This window comes from Camarhynchus parvulus, chromosome 4 (genome assembly GCF_901933205.1).
Source record: "Camarhynchus parvulus chromosome 4, STF_HiC, whole genome shotgun sequence".
Classification (NCBI taxonomy): Eukaryota; Metazoa; Chordata; class Aves; order Passeriformes; family Thraupidae; genus Camarhynchus; species Camarhynchus parvulus.
This window is the reverse complement of record NC_044574.1, coordinates 60,665,538-60,688,003: the sequence shown is the minus strand read 5'-3', so window position 1 is coordinate 60,688,003 and position 22,466 is coordinate 60,665,538. Positions and strand designations below refer to the sequence as shown.

Sequence of the window (22,466 nt, the reverse complement as noted above, 5' to 3'; positions counted from 1 at the left end):
TTAATTATGCCACTACAGAAAGAGTCTGAGCCTGATAAATGAGCTAGGAAAGATGATCCTGATCCTCTGACAGGCCAGTTCTGCAGGAAATTCAGCACCGTAAGCAGCAGCACACCATTCCAGGCTGGCAGCATCTGTCACTTATCAAGGAAGGGCTCAGCAGGGCTGACTCCCTGCAGCAATGTGAGGCCATGCAGATTCCCTCAGCCCAAGTGCACCGTGAGTCAGTCAGGCAGCCATGCCTCACACGCAGCTGGGGCCTGCTCTGAGGCTGAGCTTCTGCAGGGTGGGCACACAGCACCCAGGGGGTGAGAAACCCTGTGCTGGAAGCTGTGACTCCACTTGGAAAAAGAGAACTAAAATAAAGCAAGCACCTTCTTTTCCTTCCTGCTTCGCCTTCTTCATCTTTCTATTTTATTTTCATGCTGTCCTGACACCAAGTCTCATTTTGCATAGCACAGGCTTACCTGGTGCTTCATCCTCCACTGGCAAAAAAATACCAGCAAACTCTCACTTCCAAAGCCTCCTTGGGCCTGAAAGCCAACTAGAAAAACATTTCACTGTGTAGTCTCCTGCTGAATTGTGGCCCTTAAATAGACCTTCCTTTTCACTTACGAGTAACCAAACTTGGAAAAAAAATCAAGTCAGAGTATGTTGCTGTAGGTACAAAATGGCTCACTGCAATGAGTAAATACCAGTGAAAAGGCACTTACACATCCTGCAGGGCACCTGCTTGCCCTCTGGTACACAAGGGGTGTAACAAACATCAGTAAGAGGACATGCAAACAAAATGCATCTCTCCAACAGTTCTCTTTGGGCAAGGTGAAGTCCAGATGTTCCAACTCATGCCCTTAGAACTTGTGTGCCAAGTGCACAGACCCCCTGAGGCAGTTGTGTAGGGTGTGTGTCTGCTCCAAGACAGCCTCTGCAATGGAGAAGGGCTGGTCCTTAGGAAGTGAATCCAACACCAGCAGTGTGAGCACAATAGACAACTCACTGGGGAGAGGCAGATTCACTCATGTGACAAAAACCCTGAGGCTTTTCATCCTTTGCATAGTCAGCTCCACCATTTTCTCCTCACACCAACAAGCAGGATCTCTCACCTGTGTTTTCCTAATGACATGCACATCTTCCATTTCCATGTGAGATGGGTGAAGGGTGTTTTGCATTCGTGAGGATGTGCAGACTGTAGTTTATATCTAATTGCCCTCTCACCACATATGTGTGACACAAAATGATAGGGCCACTACCAAAAGCTGACTTGAAGATAGTTATGAGCACAAGTTACCCAGCAGTGGAACCTAAGAAAAGGTCAGAAGAATGGAAAAAAGCAAGCAGTGCAAAGATTTGAAGATTTGACTGGAGATGAAGACGACAAAAAGGCTGAGGGATGAAAACACTGGTGTCAATGTGCAGAGGAGTGGTATCCATCCACTCCTCACCAGCAATCCTTTTTGTGTGTGCATATGCTGCTTGCTCCCTCTGTTACATGGGACTCCAAGCAGTGTGTGATGGTGCTGTTTTATTTACTGGTATCACAGAGCCAAGATGGCTCAGCTACTGATGAAGATGCCCACATGAGAAGCCCCTGAACTTCAGACCATTGATGTGCCACACACACCTTTACCCTTTCAAACCCCACCTTTCATACACATTTCAGCATTGTCACTGTAGTCTCACAAATACAGTTTTTTCAACCAACAAAATGCATCCCTCTTGTCAAAAATAGCTCACATAACCAAGAAACAGCTTTCAGCAGGACACCTGAATTTAGGAGCCAATATGACTCCACAAGACTTCAAAATACCAATTGCCTTTCTCTGGTAGATGGCTGAGCACAGCAGATGACTCTACAATGTGCAGCAGCTGAAATGAAAATCTCTGAGAGCCATCTCTAGTCACATCAGCACTGGCAAACACTCCAGCTGTCCGTGAGACATCCCAGTTAGTGCCATCATCTTCAGAACCAATTTTCTTCCCTTTTCCTTGAAGCAAATCTTTGTACCTTCCCAATTCTTTGTCGATAAGATGAATGGAACCAAGCATCCGATATGCAATCTGTTAGTCCAGGGTGGAACCGAATGCCTAAAATAATTTCTTATTTGCGTGGTCACATTGTTCCCATAATGTGCAAATGGAATACAGAAAGTCTGTTTCCTGGGAACAGCTGTAGTGAAGTTTCATGCAAAATTCTAGCTTCTCTAGCAATTCAAGTCTTGTGCAGGAATCAGGGTGCAGCAAGGCAATGTTCTGCCTGAAATTCCACGGAACTGAGGACCTGCTGTAGGATGTTTGGGAAGAGGACAGTTCTTTGTTACAAGCACACTCCATAATCCATTTTGAGACAGGCGTCCTGTTGCTTTGCTTATGAAAACAATAAGAACATGCCATGCCCAGAGGTGTCATGGTCTGATTTTCCAGGAATTGCTTAGTCTCTATATTTTAATTTAAGGATGGTTTTGAGAACCAGACACTTTCCTCAGTCCAAAGCATTTGCTGTCCTTTATGGCACCAGAAGCCCATACTTGGCCCAGAACACCAAGGGTAACCATTGGGTTGGGAGAGGACTGTTTATCCACACACACAGCCAGCAGACAACAAAATCAGAACCCAAATGATTAGTGGTCAGTGCATGATGTCCAGAACACAGCTCCACTATGAGGGAGGTGGTGCTTATCCTCCAGAGGAGAAAAAAAAGAAGAAACAAAACCAAACAGAACACACAAAAGACCAAAGCAGAACGCTGTACGAGTGCTTGAAATGACTGAAAACAGCTAAAACCAACCAGTCCTCCCCAGAGCAAACACTAGGCACAGGACAGTGCTGAGATGCCTGCCAGTGTCCTCAGCTGCTTGGGCCTGGGGACCATCCACCCTCACCCAAGAGAGGAAGTCTTTCTTCAACCACACCCAGAGCCTGTCAGTGCTGCAGGAGCTCCCTTGGTGCGCTCTTCTTCCGGTCCCTCGGGCTCATCTCCTCGGCAAGGCTGGGGCATCTGTCCCATGGCACGGGGGCCTTCCTCCTCAGCAGGCAAACTGGTGAGAGTTCCAGCACAGGGCTTCACAGCGCCGTCTCACCCACACACACCTTGTAGGGGGATTGCAGTTTCCTGCATCTAAAGCAGACACCAGCACGTGATTTGCATCAGCCAAACCTGAAACTGCAGCAGCCTGCACAGAACCAAGATCTAGCCCCCTAACTCACTTAGGCAGCCCAGAGGAGCCCCATGGTTCAGACAACTGCACCACTGGTAGATCAGAAATCAGAGGTATAGAGAGTTAGTTCCTTTAAAATCACATGACAGATTAGTAGCAGGCAAAGACAATCCCAGTGCCCCCAAAACTCTGCCCACTGAAATTCAGATCAATGTAATCAGAAGGCTCCAGATTTCCCATACCTCTTTCTTACATAGCAGTAGATGATGGCAAGTATTCCACTGGTCAGTATTCCTATCCCAATCCCCACAGCAATGTAGCGCTCATAAGAGTTATGTGCATATGAATTTAGTGTTAAATGTTCACACCTCTCTCCATTATAACCTGCAAGGCACCTACAAAATAAATACACATCATGCAAAAATCATTCAGAGCTTGTTTTGCCTTCTATTTCAAACACACATTAGTTTTCATCAGTTTCTAACAGATCACAAGAAGTCTAAACCAGGAGGGGCTGAACCTGGTGCTCACTCAGAACCTCTTCCCTCCACCAAGACTATCAGTTGTCCCAGTTTATCAAGGTTAAAGCTCACTTGAGTACTGCAGTCACAGCAGCAACACAGTCTGAACATCTGGTTGTGCAGGGTGTGGACCAAAAGCACTGTGCTCTGCTGATCCTCAGCTGCTGTAATGTCTCCAGAGGCCAAGGCTGCCCACTAAGCATCCTAGAGAATTGTAAGGACACCATGGTCCTGATTGTGGAATAAGGCAGCTGGAGTTGATATGTTGGAAGGTGCTGTTCCCTTCTTAGTACTCACTGTGAACATCTATTGATTCCTCTACTACTAACTCCAGTACCAGGTGTGATTTGAGATGGCACTGTGGCAATGACCTACAAAAGCTGTGAATTCCCCACTCCCTTCCTCAGTTTTACACTAGCACAGCACTGCAGCCTTGTTCGCAGTCCTGAGGCACCACAGCACTCATGTCTGTGACAAAGTATAATCCTGCAAATATCTGACTGACACTGTGAAGCTGCACATGCAGCACATGAAGAATCAATGCCAGTGCCATTTTTGAAGAAGGGTATAACAGGCAGCATTCCTTACTTGCATATGGGCTTCCTCAGTTCACTGTGGAAGGCACAGAGCCCATTGATACAATAGCTGTGGTGCTCCTCAAGGCAGGTCTGCATCAGCTTCAAGAGCTTTGGCTGCTCCATGTAATCTACTGTGAAACAGAACAAAGTCATGTTACTTTTAGGACAGAACATTGTTTGAACATATTTTCACACCTGGAGCAGAACAGACACTGTGCAGCAAGCACTCCATATGTCAATTTACTGTGCGGTGTCTCGTGAGCTGGTTCAGTCAGTACCGAACAGAGCAAGCTTCCCAGATGGTCCAGCACAGCTTGGAGAAAGCACTAACTGTAAATAAATCACCTGCTCTTGAGGAACATGCATAGAAGTGACTGTGGGAGATTCACACAGGGTAACATCAGCACTACCCAATCTGCAATGCAACCTGAAAAACCGTGCCAGCAACAGCAGGGATTTAGGACACAAGGAGAGCACTACATTATTCTCAGTATCCTTCCCAGTCTGGATTCAATTAATAGTTAATTTTTTCTTTTCCTTGTCCCAAGACAAACTATTGCACTTCTAGTGCTCCCGCCTGCCAGCTCCGCAGCCATGGGCAAGGATGAATGGTGGGACCCCTCCCTTCTCCACAGTTCAATGTTAGCTGAGTGTCCCAGGACACTTTTAAGCTGCCAAGACTGCCTGGATGGTTTTTGCACAGTCCATGGCCAGCAAGGTTGTTAACTTGTGCTGAATTCTCCATGACTGGGTCAGCAAGCACACTTCTCACACAGAAAATGCTACCTTATTCCCTTATTCATGGTGGTTCAAATGGGAATAAAGAAGTCACAGGAACAGGGGTGCAACAGGTGAGGAGAAAGCTCCAAAGCTTTGCCATCACTGCAGGCATCTGTTCCAACTGGTCTCTCTACCCAGTTCCAGGAATCACTGGTGGGGTGGGGTGTCCAAGCAATGACTTGCTATTTCAGGGGACTGCCCCAGTGACAGCTGAAGGTAATTTCCTAACAGAGGGCATGTCAACAGCAGCTTTCAGTTATGACCACAACAAAAATAACATCTTGCAGCAAGGTGACAAGGTCTGCCCAACAAAGGTGACTCAACAAAGGCACAGCAAGCAGAACCCTTCCTTTCTGACTAAGTGCTGAATCAAGGTCTGGAGATCATACAGTCATGGAACCATTGCCGTGCACAGAAGCCTCGAGCCTCCTTGAGGGCAACTTGTGAGCCCACCACACACTTCTCAGGATTAACAGCACCAACCCCCTAAATTCCCAGTCAAATTCCAGTCTGAGTTATTTACCAGCAGCAACCTCCTTTGTGTGCTCTTCTAAGTAGTTTTGGAGGTTTTTTCCTTCCTCCTCTCTGCTGCTTTATCAGAGGTGACAAGCAATGGCAAACAGCTGCTCTCGCTAGAGCAGCTCTCAACTTGAGCTGTGAATGATGTGGTTTGGACACCCAAAAGGCATGATGCTATCACTGACACTCAGATCAAACAATTCCTTTGAGAACAGTCTCTCTCAAACCTGACAGAGTAACCAGACTCCCAGCTTAGCATGAGACCTAGGGAGAACAAGTGACAATTCAAGTCTGCTTGAAAAAATGACACGTTGGCTTACTGCACTTCCTCAGAAAAGCTAGAGGTGGGAGAAGCATGTCTTGTTTCAGAATGAACTTCTAATGGCTGAGAAAAGGGCATCTTAGCCATCCTTTCATGGAGAAAAAGTTACCCACAAGTTTCTCTTCACACTGTGGGGCCTAGAAACACAACTAGCATTGTTGGAAGGAAGTTGGTACTGGCTAAACAGGAGTTTAATATCCAGCTCTGGCTCTTTTCAGGCTGCCTCTGGGAAGGTTGCTTACAATCTCTGGAGACAGGCTTGTTGGCTAAGAGCACAGTCAGCCAAGGACCAGGCCTTAGTGGGACAGACTTCAGGAAGGAGTTAAGAAAGGGCAGTTTTCAGGATGAAAAGACAGATTTTGGGACAAGAGATAGATGACCCTACTGGCTGCACAGGAGAACTGTACACTGCTCTCTGATGAGGAAAGCACAAAGGAAAGCATGTGGGCAGCAGAGCTGCAGGGCTCAGCATGCCAAGGAGATCCAGGGTGCCAGAGACTGTCAAAAGTCCACTCTGGTTAGGTCTAAAGTACCTGCAGAACAGCTACCTAAGCTCTGCAGGGAAGATTTTCAGAAAACAGACAATGGCACATGCATACTTTTCCCAGAAGCCTCCTCAAACACTCAGGCACCAACTGTTTTGAATCACCATTTCAGCACAAAGTGCACTGGAAAATCACTGAAAATATCCTTCAATGGGAGATTTTAGCCAGCATTTCCCACTGCCCAAAGCACTGCTCTCCTGCTAGGCCCTGAAAAGGTGTCTATTGCACAGGTTTAGTTTTTCATTTCCATCTCTTCCACAAGGGGAAGAAAGAAGATAAACATGAGGAAGGTAAAAATTCACACCCCAGAGGCACAAAATCCCCAGCCACTTCTACCCCAACTTCGACCAGATGGATTGCCACATCCCAAAATCTCTCCTTGCTCATGCCAGCTCTGCCGAGAGGTGGCAGACTTCCACCTACCCACACCTGCAGGAAACTTGGCTTTGCGCAGGTACAGGAACCCCTTTCCCTGAGTGCTGGTGTCATTAGAAACCCAGGTCAGTCTGGAGCAGCAGCCTGCCTAGAAAGCACTTGAGACAAACCAGCACATTCCTTCTTCACTGTCAGGAGGAACGGCTTGGTCCATTGTGGGTAACATCAGCTATTAAGTCTACACACAAAAATTCCGTGTGCTAATTATTTTGACATTGCAAAAGTACAAATTACCTCTGAAAGAACGAGTCTCAAAAACAAAAAGAATGATTTCTTAGCCTGCCCCAGAGCATTATGTTAATTCCTATCATACTGGCCGCCTAGATACTAAACAAGATGTGGAATAAACAGGTCCATGTGCCCTTTCATGTCACATGAGGAGAGAGAAACATGCCGTGTAAGCACTTGACAGCTGCCTGCAACTGAGTCATTCAAATAGATACACCCGGCAAGATCTGACATGAAATCAGGGTTACAGGTACTTGGAAGCCTGGGCTTGCCAAAACTAACAGACTGGCAACAAATGGAGTCAACCAGTAAGACCATGACAGCTCAGTCCACAAGTATGGTGCATCAGGGAGGAAAGGCAGTGGGAAGGAGGAGGCAGGGAAGGGCTCAGTCCCAGCTCCAGGGCCTCCTTTACTACCTTTGAGCAGAATTCTCTTAAAGGAAAATGCTGGTGCCCAGTTGACTAGCACAGCTCCAGTTGCCACAAAGGTTCACAGACTACTGCAGACATGGCTGTGACCCTGTAAAATAAGCCTCCTCTTTGTTGAAACATGACCCACTGCTCCTGCTTTCTAGAAACAACACTGACAGGGCACTTCACAAGCCACAAGGTATTTCCACTTCATTACCCTCCTGTTTGCTGTATGCAGCTCTGCAACAATCTTGTCACAGATAGACTAAACCAGACCACAGTGCTGCATTGATAAACCAAAGTACTGCGGTCAAAAATCAACACCTTACCGATCTCTCATGCATACAAGTGTGTGTATACATATTTTATGTGTATATATGTAAGGAACCCGCACATACAGTAAGTGTATGGATGAATGTATATATAACACTCTGCCACTATGAGATCAGAAATGAAAATAAAACAGCTGGACTTGTTATGAGAAAATAACAAAAAGCTTATGGATCTACAAAAAAAGGCTTGGAAAACATCCTGCGACGACTTTGAATAGACAGAAGATTATTTGTATGCAGGTTTATACGCCTTTCAAAGAACAGAGACACTAAAAAGTAACGCAGTTATATTCCTCTCCTCCTTTACTGACCTCCCAGACGGCACAGCTCTCCAAAAGCAATGACATCACCAGCATCTCAGGTAACATCAAGAACACAGCTGGCAGGATAAACACAGCTCTGCTCTCAGAGGTTGGCAGGTAAAACAGCCTGAGTTCACAGATCAGTCAGGAAAGAGAAAGGAAGAAGAGAGAGAGCCAGCACTCAGAGGAGGGCTGTGAAAGCCCAGACAGCCAAAAGCAAACCTGCAACAAACACAAACTACTGAGTAACAACTCATGACAGGCATTGCTCAAAGTTGTGCCTGATCATTCTCACTTCTGTGCATTGAGGTGTGTGCTGAAGACAGAGAGAAACCAAGCACCAGGTGAAAGTAACAGAAATTGGACATCAGTCTTAAAATGTATCCTTCAAATCATGACTGAACTTGAGTTAAATGATCCTCCAGCTGCTCATTGCTGAGCCTATCCCAGCTGGGTGGCAGCCCTTACTCCAGAGAATCTTCAAAGGCTCCATTAAGAAATCAGCTTGTCTCACAAATCCCACAGTGTGCAAAGGATGGAGCATCACAGATTTTGGTTTGTTGGTTGGATTTTTTTTCCCCTAATTGACAGATTAAAGGGGACAAACAGAACAAAAAACCAATACCTTCAGCGTTGTTTTTTGTCCAATTATTCCGTAAGTCCGTGCTGAGGGATGAAGCAGTAATAGCTGACTCTTCACTCAGTGCCCCCATTGCTGTGTAATGCAAATAGATGCTTACTGGAACAGAAAAGCTCAGTATATCTATTCAAGGTTCATTTCACCCAGAAAGCACATCATACAAGATGCACTTCAAACAAACCCCAGAGAAGGCAGCAATACAATAACAATTCATTTAAAACACTCTTGCCTCAGACTTCCTTTTGACACAGCATAATTATGATTGTGGGACAACAAACGATGGCTTGCAAATTCCCCAAAATACAAATCCATCCTGTTTTCCGTTCTATTATCCTGCACAATTTACAGCATAGATACATGCAACATAATACAACCTTACACCTACTTACCAGCTTAAGTAGCTTATTTTCAAAGAGTCTAAATTACACCCCATCAGTTAAAACTTCAACCAGGTTTCAAATGAAGTAGCTTCTGAAGTAGCTCTGCTTCCTACATCTCTGCACGCCTCCCACCCCCACCACCTATCTCAGAAGGAGAAAGGCTTTGTTTCTGTTTAACAAAGCCTGGCACCCTCACAACACAGAAAAGCCTCTTCCAAACCTACCTTTCAGCAAAATATAGATTAGCATTCCAAATGCCATGGCAGGCAGCTGCTTTAACACCTTCTCAGGTCTTCCTTCCAGGTGGCTTGCTTGCTGTGCTTATCTGTGCTCCCGGGTTTTCTCCTGCACTTATACGCCAGGAAGCGTCATCTCCTGTTCTCACCAATCAAGAAAAGGTGCATCTGGTAACAACCTAACCCCCGGGGCAACCACACATTTATTTAGGAAACTGCTATTATCTAGCAATGGCATCAGGTTTTCTTTTGAAACCCTGGTTTCCTATTACCTGTGGGCATAAAGGTGCAGTTTTAGAGCAAGACCCAGAATCTGACAGTGCAGAAGAACAAAAAAACAGCCAAACAAAGGTGAGCCAAACAAAACACAACGTGAAAGTGTCGTGTTTTTTTCTCCTCATAATGCAGGTCTTGTCTTACTTCCAGAAGGATATTCACCCTCAGGATGCTACGCTGGAGTTCAAGCGCAGAGACCAGTCCCTGCTCTGCTAATGTTCTTCCCCTGGTCCCCCCCCCCCGCCCCCCCCACGTCTCTCAGTCCCTGCCTTCCAGAAGAGGAACTGCGGGAACAGCTAATGCCGAGATTAGGAAGCGATCAGGCACAATGATAATGGATGGTGTTCTTCATCAGTGACTGCCAGCGGGAGGCCTTTGATCCCAGGCCCTGCAAGCCTGAGGGCTCTAGTAATCACTTTCCATTCAGCCTGGCTGTGCACAGCCCGGGAAGCAGCCCACTGGCCGGTGCCAGGCCTGGGATTGCCGGCTAGAGCTGCGGGGCACAAGTCCAGACCTGGCCAGGCACAAGCAGTGACAAAACACAGACTGAAAGAGCAGGTAAACTGCTGCCTCCGATAGCAGCAGATACCTTCATTTCTGCCAGAAAAGCCCATCTCTGCCTCTCCAAGAAGTGACTATGCTTAAATGCAAACACTCATACTTGTTACATAGTGTTTGCAGGGTCTCTAGAACAGACCTGTCGAACATGCTTCTCATACTAAACCACTCTCCACAACTCCAGACACTGTCCAGCTTCCTTGGTCACAAGCAGCTTGGAACAAGTAGGACTGGTCTCTCTGAAGGGTACTGATGTGCCCAGACTAGAGCAGTTAATTGGACAATCCCGGTTCAGTAACACACTGAGACATCAACAACCTGACTGACCAAAGGAGAGGTACGTAGCTCACCTCAGCAACAACTCTCACTTCCTTAACTGTGAGCTCCAAGCACCAAAAACATTTCACAATTTTTAGATTTTAAAACCCAAAGCCTTTTAATAAGTGCCTTGGTAACTCCAATCAGCTCACATCCTCCCTTCTCCATGGCATTCTCCTCAGTGATCTGTAGGACCACATCCAACCACTTCACGTGCTCAGGGAAAAACACCAGCTAGTTATGCATATTTTAATTATGCCTTTTCCTGCTCATGGACTGCATTCCAGGAGGCTTTTCCCTTCCTTTGCTATCCTGAATTACTGCATGCCTGCACACTGATTGAGTGCGACTTGCACACTCCCTGGATGGACAGGAGTGTTTATGCCTACCCGGATAACCTCTGCTATCAGTCCCAAGCAGGGATGAGGTTGGTGAGCCTTGCTTTCAACACTCAGCTGCACAATGGCAGTTTAATCAGGCCTGAATCCGAGGGCAGGCTTTGTCATGAGGCAGCACAGCGGGTGTGGTAGGCCTGGGACAAGGCTACAGTGGGCAAGGCCATGCTCTGTCTGCCACAGGGCATTTGTCCTTGGACAAACCTTGACCAGGTCAGGCACACCAGCCTGCTTTCTGGGTTGTCTAGTGGGCTCTTCCCTCTGGATGCTCCTTCTGAATGTTCTCCCAGCAGAGAGCTGGGAGAACATCTAGAACTCCCATGGAAGCCTCCAGCAGCTCTGCAGACAGCATGTAGTGGAGCCAAGCCCGGGCCCCACAGGCTGTGCTGTAATGCTAACCCAGCTCCCACAGGATCAAGGGAAAGGCTTGCCATGCACAGTGACCTGCTTGGAGGGCATGACACAGGCAGGCTCACGCAAGAAACACAAGCACAGTGCCTTAAATGGCTATTGTGCCAAAAATCACAGAGATGATCACAGTTAAACCAAAGAAAACAAACAGCAGTGCAAACAGATGGACACAGCAATGACTGAACACACAATAAACAAAGGAAGAACACAACCATGCCCCAAACCACATCAACACCCTCCAGCAAGACCATGGTAACAGCAAACAAGTTTTATTCCATCTTTCAGTCATGGGTTGATGAGTCCAAATACAGTCTCCATAGATGCCTTCATCCTCCTACCACTTATATTACCACCTACATTTAAAAAGACAAGCATCTGCACCATTGGCACTGTATATTTAGTAATAATCCTGTCAAACTTCTGCAAACACCATGCTAGAGCAAACTCAAAATCCATCAAAAGAACAGTCAGCATGGAAATGATGCTCCACCTTGACTTCTTTATCACAGTAAAGGCATTTTCCCCTTTAACAGCAAGGGAACTTAATGACAGTCTTTTTCCTTCCCCTTCCAAGTTAACTATAGCCCAATAGCAAACACCTATGGTGCCTGATGAAAATAAATCAGTAATCCCGGTGCAGATAAAAACATGTAGAAGCCCTAACTGTCTACCAGTGGGAATGTCACCGCGTGCACACACTCAGCTGAACTGGCATCTCAGCAGTAACTGTTCTAGATCCATCCAGGAAACAACTTCAGGAATAGAAGCACACTGATCTTATCCCGTGTGCTCTTCTCTAACCAGCAAAACATTGTGGCCATTGAATGCAAGGCTTACAATGTGGATTAAAAAAAGCCCTCTTTATGCAGTTTTGAAAAATAAGAGAATAATTAAATGGCTTAAAGTTCTAACACAAATATTTCATGAGGGATAAACCTTTGGTTTTCTCCTCCTCTTGATCTCCTGCTGCACTATATATGTTGTACATGTAGAGTAGTTTTAACTATGTTCCATTCAATTCCAATCAATTTCATTCCATTCCATTCAATTTCAATCAAATTCAGCCCAATCAACTGGCCAGGTTTGAGGGGTTTTTGTGAGATGGCAGTATTAAGCACCAAAGCAATTTGCCCAGACATGGAAAAAAAATAATTCCAGTCTCACTTCTAGCTACTTATTCACGCTTACCTCTTGCAGATGTTTCAAGTCAGAATTTCACCAGCATTCAAGCTTATTTGGCTCTTTTAAAACATTTACTGAACACTTGCATTCATGTCAACATTACTGCCTGGCCACTGCTGGCTCTACTTGTTCAACAAAAGTATTTAAAGACCCTGAACTACACCCAGAGTGCTTAGTGACCTCAGAACCCAAACCATGTATTTGAAAGATATTTAGCATGTCTTAGTTTTTATATTGTTTGAACAGGTCGCAAGTGTTTACAAGACCTTGATAACTACCCCAATACATAGGTGAAGTTGTAATTTATGTTTCATTCTCAAACACATAATTGGCCACCACCACCAACATACCTATGTAGGCTGCATTCTCCAAGTCGATTTTGCTCACAATAAGTCAGCAGGAGGAAAGACAAAGTATCTGAACATTTTATAAACCATCAGATTTAACATACCTGACATGAAAAAATAAATACAAGGTAGAAATAAATATATTTATAGCAAAAAATAAGTGTTTTGTGTATCAATAAATAGAACAACCCGGATTCTTCTTCCAAGGTAACCCACTTGCTCTAGTAAATGAGCTTTTTAGCGACCAGGAGTGTGTTCTTCAGAAGCATTGCAACAGTCATAGGTCCTACCCCTCCCGGCACCGGAGTGATAAAGGCAGCCTTCTTCTTCACTTCTAAGAGAAAAGAGAAAAAGGCATTGACTAGGAATGTTTCCAAACCTTTTTTCCCACATATGAAGGAAGAGCTGCGACTGGCAGGTACTGCAGGGAAGGGACCAGCCAGGGCAGGGATGGCACGTGGCCAGCATTGGGGCTGCGAGGCTTTTCTCCTAATGTGAATGTATCACCCAGGGCTAGTTCTGGGCCAGGGCTGCACAACCTGTTCCAGCTGATCTACCTGCAGCACCTTGCCCTCTCCCCATGGCAGCACAGGCACTCACACAGCCTGTGCTCAGACAGATGAAAGGTTAATCCCAAGGAATGCTTTTGGTAAGGGGCAATTTCTGCCCACGTGACACAGCTGACCAGCTGTCCCAGGAACATCTGTGTGACAGGAGGTCGGGATAAGCCCAGGAGAGCAGCATGGATGTGCATCACCCCCATCTGTCAGCTGGGACACTGCACCTCCAATATCTAGGAGAGCTATGGAAACTGGGGATGCCATTCTGTAGGTAAGGAGGTGACTCCCCCCCAACTCTGTGTTCCTGAGGAACAGCACACAGAGCAGGAGGTTGCTGGAACTACTGCCATCCACAGCAGAGCACCAGCAGCAGCCAAGTCACCTAGTCAGTCTCTGTCCCCTACGTGACAGAGGACACACAACTGACACCATGAACGGTTTCAAGCATCAGCATCTTTAAACTCCCCAGTACAACGTTTTCTACCCTGCTTCTCACATGCACAACACCTGTGTGGCCTTTTACTCCTTTGTGATTGGTCAATGCACCTCAGCATTCCCTGCTCATTTTCCTTTAATCATGTTCACCTGTTTTACAGAGCTGCACCCCATTAGGGATGAGGCTCAGCCACAGCCCCACTCCCTCTGTGTCCCATAATCTATTCTTCTACACCACAAACTATAAAGACACCCTGAGATCATAGAAAGAAACTTAAAACTGGAGAGGGAGAGAGTACACAATTGTCTGTTTGATTTGTTTTTCTGATTCACACTATAGACAAGGACAAGTGTTTTCTTCAAGAAAAAAAAACAATTCTAGCAGCAGAATTCCCATTGCAATTTCAGCCATAAACACTCAGTTCCTCTAGAAGACTTCTTATTTTTTTAACATCAGTTTTACTAGGGTGCCTAGGTTAAACCAGGATGCGAAGGGGCAGGTTCTTTGCAAAGTATCACAAAGGAAAATCTTACTGAAGTAGCTCCAACCATTAGCCATGTTAGACTATTCAAATTCAGTGTACACTTTGAGTGCATTTAAGTTAACCTGTTTGTATGAGGAATTCATATAACACCAGCAATAAATCCTGGCTTGATCTTCTTATCTACTGTGCAAAATGTCATTGATCAGAATTACAGGCTGTTGGCAAAGGAATTCCACTCAACTTTGTAGGAACTCACCTTGTTAATACTGAGAGTCAGGGGTTTTTTAGGGCACCACCATGAGAGGTTTTTTTGTTTGTTAGTTTGGGGCTTTTTTTGGCTTGCTTAGTAACAAGTTCTTGGTAAATCATTCCCCACTTACAGAAGCTCTGCTTTTTCAAAGACACACACACAGGAGACACCTAAGCAAGCATAACTGACAGAAACACATTCAATTTCACTGAAGGCCCTACAGAGCAGACTCTGCCTGCCTATCAGAAGAGATTAAGAGACTGAAAACTAGGCACCTGCTTTGGAACAAAAAAGATCACTTGCTACTGGTTTTAGTGTATTTATCTTGAATCTCTGGAATCTATGTGGTGCTTAACTGTCAGGAATAAGGTCTCAAAAAGAAATATTACAAAAGAATTTGAAAAATTGGACACTGGGGGTCTTGGGAAACTATATTCACTAGATTTGAGGAGGCAGACATAGATGAAATTAATAAAATGCTGTCTGAACCTCCCCCATGGCAGGGAACTCATGAGAGCATTTGCAAAGTTAACAGCAAATATCTCACTGAACTAAAGAACAGAAGATCAACTCTCATTGAGGAGAGCTGGTAAATGCAACCAGGAGGGTTTTAATTACCTTGCTGACTGGCACCACCTGATATACTCTTAAAATATATGGAAAGGAAATCAGGCTACAATGTGGTTTTTCTTCAGATGTAAAATTCAACAAATTTAATTAAGAGGTCATATGACAGTTACTTTTCAATATTCTCAAACATAATCAATTAACCTTTTTAATAGTCATACTATTTTGAAGTACCTACCATTTTAGAATGGTGCTTAGAGTTAATACAGTTACTATGAATTTTCAGATTAATGTCAATTATTGAAATGTACCCACATCTGAAGAAAACACAGCCATTCACACAGAAATTACTGTAGGCACTTTAAACTGAAATATGATGTTTTTCATGGCAATATTACCTACCTCTTTTTGCGGTGTTATTCAAACTACTCCTACCTCACCTACAAAGAGGACAACCCACAACCAGACCTTGTCTTTCTTCAAGAAAGGCTTTCAATGCCTGTCAGGTCACTGTCAGGTACAGCATGCATTGCCTGTGGTGTTAGTAACCCTACCCAGCAGGAAACACACAGTGCACTGTTTTCCCAAGTCGTTGGGGAATTCCTCTGCCCATATTATACCATTATGGAAATCCCTGTGGAGAGGCATGGCAGAAGCCAAATTTCTTGTCAGTTAGCATAAAACCACCCAGGATAGCTTATGCACAAAAGCTGATCCAGATTTTTGAACATACAACAGGCATCTGTGCTGGGGAAATTGCCATCTGATAAGTTTCCATTGGTAAGAGTAAATACAGATATGGTGAGCGCAATTTTCCAAGATGAATGCCAGCAACCAGAGGGGGAAGATAGCTTGGCCTCAAAAACATCAATAAACTTTCCTGGTCAAGTGAAATAGGCCCAAGCACAGTTCTCAGACATCATGTAAATGTGTGACTGATCTCATGTAGGCAGGTGAGCTGGTGTGCTGTCAGTTCCATCAGGTCCTGCTTCTGCTTCTCAGGAATGAATTAACTTTGTCCACAGCTTTTCTTCTGCTTTCTTCAGATGGGCCCCGGTCTCCCAGGCCTTCCCCTGACAATCTGGAAAATGCCAATCAGATACCTATGGGGGAGGAGCTGCTATTTTGCAGCTTCTGTAGAACCTTGAAATCTTCCTTTGATTCTTCAGAAGAAATGAAATGTAGATTGTTTCCTTGAAAAACAGGATCCACTGCTTTGGAGACAGCCCTTCATTCCTAGGTTCCTTTAAAGCTGAGGACATCAGACACCTAAATAGGGTTAATCACACAAACCAATGGCAAGTCTCAACCTGAAGGCAGTTCTGGGTCCTGTGCATCTGCATTAAGTGATGCAGAGTAATTCCTGCCTAAGCACTGTTTCCACACAGCTTTACAAGTCCCTGTAAAGCTACACCAGATCCCTGCATCCCTGCAGCACTGCCCAAGTGTGAAATCATGTGCTCAGCAGCCACATTAGATATCCCATGTTCTGCTCCACACATTCTGGGATTCTTCTCACTACACACTGTGGGATACCAACCAGCAAGCATCTACCCCATTTCTCAGAGTTCCTTCTTTTTCTCATCCTTGTTTCTCTTATTGTAGTTATTTTAACTGCAATATAAAGGAAAACTAAGGAATTCTGGTGCAGTGCTCTAATTCCAACAGTGTGTATCAGTGACACTGCTGAACAAGACCCTCTTCTGTGCAGGAGAACCTTGACAGGCCATGCAGCAGTTCACTGACCCCAGTTAGCCAGCAGCCTTCTGGCTTCTGTCACAGCCTAACACCAACCTTCTGATTCATTCCTTGCAGTCATGGAGCACAACAGGCAATGGTTCCCCTAAGGTCTGCAGGGCAGCAATATGGTGACGTGATCGCACAGACTGGGCTCTTCTCCATGGCAAAATAAATGCCAGATCTTTGAAATCAACTGAGAAAGAAACTAACTAAAGTTATAGCAAAAGCACATGGAACATGCACATTCTGTTTCCGTGACCACTGTTTGGGAAAGCTGCACAGGGAGCTAGTTTGGAAAAGATTCAAGGAGTGAGGAGCAGCCTATAGCCAGGCAGGTACCACAATGAACACGGAGAGGCAGCAAACACCGTCAGATGCAGTGGCTGTCACAGAGGCCAGGCTTCCTGCACACTGCTGCCAAGGCACACCTGAAGGACCACCACTTCCACTACTTAATTGGATTTGAAGACTGTGGTGGGTAATTCCATTCAGAGAAAATGCTCAATATAGACCCATCACCTCAGACCACATCAATCACTTGTTGGAGCTCTCTCTTCTGCTCTTCAGCGCTGGCAATCCCTCCCTGCTCATGGTGGCACCAATTCTCCACAATCTCTTTCACACTGTCCAGTCAGAAAGAACAGTTCTCATGTGTAAAGCCCTCCACTCATATCACAACTATATGACCTAACAAAGATCTCACACAAAGGATACCTTTTCTACATAGGCATCTAATCAAGACCGAACAATCAGCACTGCTGTTTGCCAAAAATCTGGAAGGAATTGTAAAGAAATACAAGCAACTTCGGTTTCATTGGTATGTCTAGTTCCACTTGCAAAGGTGAACCACTACTGTGGCATGTTACTAGCCTGCTCTACCAGTTACTCCTGGAAATGATGCTCCACCCAAAAGAGCTGTTTCAGCTAAATCTTCTGGGTAAGTTGTTGCTTTATTTCATGTTCCTCATCCTTGTAGCCCTCGTCCTCCTCCCTTGGCATTATAGTTGTGGCAACAAAAGCGTATAAAACGGGGCCAAGTGCACCCACACATGCACTAGGCTGCTCAGAGAAACAGATCTCCCTTTCTATCACTGAAACTTGCTGCCCAAAAACAGCTAAAATGGTGCTGGGGATCACACAGGGATGCCACTGCTTCTCCTCGTTCCTGGCACTTCACTCTTCCTTCCTGATGCCTCCAGAAGGCAGGACAGCCACTCCCCAGAGCACAGAATTAACATAAGCAGGGATTCTCCAAGTGCTGTGGTGGTTTTACATGGAGAGTAGCACATGCAGTTCCATTTATCCCTGCAGCATCAGGCTGGATATCTCAGTGCTTTGCAGCTGACATCCACATGCACAGTGTTCTCCGGTCTTGCTCTTTTAGATACCTGGGAACTGCACAATAAACTATTCTGGACCAAACAACTACTGGCTTTTGATGTGCACGTAGTTTGGAGTGTCAAAAAGAGGACATGTGGGGAAATGGGAAATCACAAATACTGTTTACTAAAGACATTCCATTAATTTCACAAATGTGTACACTGAATTTAACAATGAAAGACAGAAAAAAGAAGTTAAATACATCCTTTTGTTGTTAAAGAGATAAAAATAACTTCAACTCACTCACCTACCTTGCAGAGATTAGAAAATGGGATCCAAGTACTGGCAAGATAAGCAACTGAATCAAAACACCTTCCACCCACCTAATAAAATTAATTTCCACTACAGGAACATTTCAGCCAGATGACCTGGGGAAGGAAGACATTTCCATCTATTTTTTGTAAATGAAATTTGAACTCTGATTGCCCACTTAAACCTTTCTCTCTCTCCACTGCTGTTTTTTTTTCTCCTAAAGAAGTGGATGAAGAGACAATAGATACTGGCGGGCTATGTGATGTTACACAGGTGCCACATGTCAAGCCAGCCATTTTATGTGCCTGGCCTCAACCTGCAAAACCATTTTCACTCAGGCTTAAACAGAGATTCAGTCAAGTGATCAAACAGGGGAAAAGGATAAAATTATTTGCTACACAAACTTACTGGCTTGTTCCATTTCCTAACTGCCAGATCAAGTACTTGCCAAGGGTGGTTTATTTGCTAGTCTTCAGAACTGTATCAGAACTGTATACACTGGGATGTTTTTTGTTGTTGTTAAAGATTCAGTGAAACTTTCACCGATACCAATGAACCAACAACAGCTTCCCTTTGGCAATGCACAGAGAAATGCTACTTTTAACTGCAGTGGCATAATCCAAGCTGAAGTTCCTCCCTCTTTTTCGGATCTTCCCTCCCCGCAGGTGAAATCTCGAGAACAACCCACAGCAGACATGATGAGACAGATACAGCGCATTGCTGAAACTCTGAATCACGGCCTTGCCACTGAATCTACACCTTTATTGCAGGCACAAGGTCCCGTGTTTGAAGAGAAATAAACGAGAAGGATGCAGGTTCACGTGAAACGTTCCCAAAGTTACAGCTTTTGTACTCCCCTACCTGCTAAAGCTAACCAAACACCTGGAAATTCTCTGTACTTTAGTTCAGCTCTGAAAACAGAAAATAGAACCTTTTCTTTGTGATTCCACAAATCCAGGCAGGATAAGGGGAAAAAATTTTTTTTCAAGCTGTCCTCCAAAAGATTTCTTTTCCTGGAGCTCTGTTGCACGCATCCAGTTACACATTTCCAAACACATTCCAAGACAGTCGCTCAGCTATACTCATGCAGGTAGTTTCACAGACTTTAACAGACAGGTAACATGCATGATGAATAAAAGCAGCAGGGAACTAAGGGAGTGATGTAATTAGAAATACACACAGCTGGCTAAAACCACTCTGAATATAATTAAGCTTTCAAACATTATGCCAGCCAAGTTGTTAATAACTGTGGAAAAAAAAAACCTGTGGGTGATTTTCATACTTATCAAAACAAGGAACTGTTGAGAATCATTAATAATGTGGGTAAATGCTGTCTAAGCTTCCCACACTCAACTCTGCCCATAAGTGCAACAATCCGGCTATTCCAGTCTGGAGCTCCTCCAGAGCAGAGATATTTAATCAAGTTACATTGTGAACTTGCTCTGCAACAAGTTAAACATAAAAAGATCAATATGTAACAACAATTTTTATCTGTTAGGCTTGCCTGGACCAAGATGTTAAGCACTTTAGACGAGCCCACATTAAACTTTAGCATAAAGCATATTTCTAAAGCCAAGTTCATTTTCACAGACAAGTGTAGAGCATGAGAACAAAAGGAGGCTTTGAGAAGACGTGGTTTAATAATAGTTGCTATGAACAGCAGGAGACCCTATGCTTGAGAAAGAGCTGAAATTGTTTTCATTGATTACTTTTAAAACATTTCACAAACGCAAAAGATTAAAGGAACTGGACACAAGCACCTTCTACAACACTGCCAAAGAGCTCATCTGTGTCTCTTAGGGGTTGCTGGTGCCTGTAATTAAAAGTGACACTTTGTCTCCTAACTAACAAACAATTTCTTAAAAGCAGATAGATTTGTGTTCTTATTTAAGTAAATACATTATAAAAAATTCCTGAAAACATAGTCTCATTTGAACATTGCCTAGTCCAAAAACTTACCATGAGTGAATGCTTTGAACTTCAATGTATTTATCCAATGGATCTGTATAAAGAGTGTTTCACTAACCTTCAAAGTCCACATCCCCAACTAATTTGATTTTTCCTGTAATAGGATCGTGGATATGGTTGATGCCTACGTCAATCACAGCTGCACCTTCTTTGACCATATCAGCTGTAATCAACTTTGGGATACCTGGAATCATAAACACATATTTCACTACCCTGGCCAGGCAATCTGAGGTTATCACTTTTGAATGATATCAAGGAGTGTGCATGCACAAAATAGAAATCTACAACACTGAATATTTCTTGATACACACCACACTGAACACAACTATTTCTCAATTGCACGCTGTTTGTAACGAGTACTAGAGAAAAGAGGAAAAAAACCCACAAAAACATCCCACAAAAAGTTGTGCCATGGGATTGGTTTTGGGCCAAGAAACACACTCAACCAGTAGGCAATTTGAACTGTTACAGTAATCCCAGCAGACAATACTGATCTTCCACAGGGACAACAGACCATTTCTTGCTCTTTACAGCAATTTGGGAGACTTCTGCACTTGACCTGGGAGGCCCAGCCTGGGCACTGCACACTTCATGGGCTTCTTCATCTCTGTGTGGGGTCCTGGAGTAGGAGTATTTTGCTATTAAAAAATTCCAGCTGAAACAGCCACAACAAACCACCTCATCTTTTTTCATATGCACCATATTTCTCCATCACATTTAAATGTGAAGCTTCTTGATACTCATCACGAATATGTGCTTCAGTCAGGACCCAGAAAACCTATAAGGTCACTTCAAAGTCTAACTAATGAAATGTATCCATGGCCCTATGACTCCTGTCAAGAATTTCTTCCCTACCGTGCAACCTCCAACTTTCAGTAGCGGGAATTTCCAAACTAAATAATACAACTCACCTTGCTTCTTGAGCAATTCCATCAGCTTTTTGTTCTGAGAGGATTGTTAGACTACCTCCAAAAAGGGAGTCTAAACTCCCCTCTCCTCATCAAAGCAGCTTTCTCTCAGGTGGGGAGAAGGCAAAAAGGAAAAGAAACCAAAACCATACGGGTTGAAACTGCAGTTTTTTTGGAGGGAAGCGCTGGTGTACAAAGTTCTGGCTCCATGTGCAGTGCTGAAGCACTAACACAATCATTTGGATACAGACAGTACCAGGACACTCCTTGCTCTCCATTTCTCACTCCCCCATAAGATACCTGCTTGAAACCCTGCTTCTCATGTTGAGCAAGCCAAGATCTCAAACTCTTTCCTACCCTGTTTGATAACATCTCGCTGCATCTCCTTCATCCCCCTCTGATGTAATCCATGGCAACCTGGCTGGTAATTGGATAATGCCTCAGCCTTATGGGGGTAAATGATCTGTGTGTGATTGGGCTGGAAGTATATTAATGGAAGCTGCACAGTCACACGCTTGGTAAAATGGTTTGATAATAAGCCAAATACTTAATAGCAACAAATGAACTAACCCCCAAACCAAATGAGCATATCTAGCTACTTAAGCCTACTTTACATATCAGGTAGGAAGGGATAAACATTAGGGTAGGTTTTCCTAAAACGCACTGTCTGAAGAATATGGAAAAACCTTTCATTGGCAATTTTTGCAGAAAATAATGAATCCCATTTTAAACAAAGGAAAAACAAGGCCCCACCTAATCTGTGTTTAGGTGCAAGAACTGTGAATTTCCAAGGAAGCTAACCAGAATAGAAGGTCTGATCAACCAGCACTTCCGACACAAGAAGATCACAGATCATGTCCTGAGGGACAGCACAAGCAGTCCAAGCAGAAGTTCATCTGGAATTTGACAGAGTCACTACTTTTCCTGTTCATCCCCTCACAAACGTGGCAGGCAGATGAGCCCTGTTTCTCTCAGCAGACTGGAAAGCCCAGAAAGGAAGAGCAGCAAGCTGACTGGCTCCAGAGTCCTGCTACTTCCATCACAGCCTT

The 22,466-nt window shown here is 44.5% G+C and overlaps 1 protein-coding gene across 3 annotated transcripts in view; it reads right to left on the bottom strand.

Moving 5' to 3' along the window:
- Positions 1-892: 892 nt before the first annotated feature.
- Positions 893-22,466, bottom strand: part of LOC115903184 (probable bifunctional methylenetetrahydrofolate dehydrogenase/cyclohydrolase 2) — a 35,926-nt gene continuing 14,352 nt past the window's right edge. For 2 of the 3 annotated variants that reach the window (XM_030947456.1, XM_030947457.1), the window contains exons 7-8: positions 20,568-20,693; positions 9,970-13,206 (exon numbers count right to left, since the gene is read on the bottom strand). In XM_030947456.1, the coding sequence (XP_030803316.1) occupies positions 13,094-13,206; positions 20,568-20,693 (239 nt within the window). In that variant the 3' untranslated portion in view covers positions 9,970-13,093. Of the gene's footprint in view, positions 3,116-3,397; positions 3,551-4,264; positions 4,386-8,754; positions 8,845-9,969; positions 13,207-20,567; positions 20,694-22,466 lie in introns of those variants that run through there. The other variant, XM_030947461.1, reaches the window with a different exon arrangement.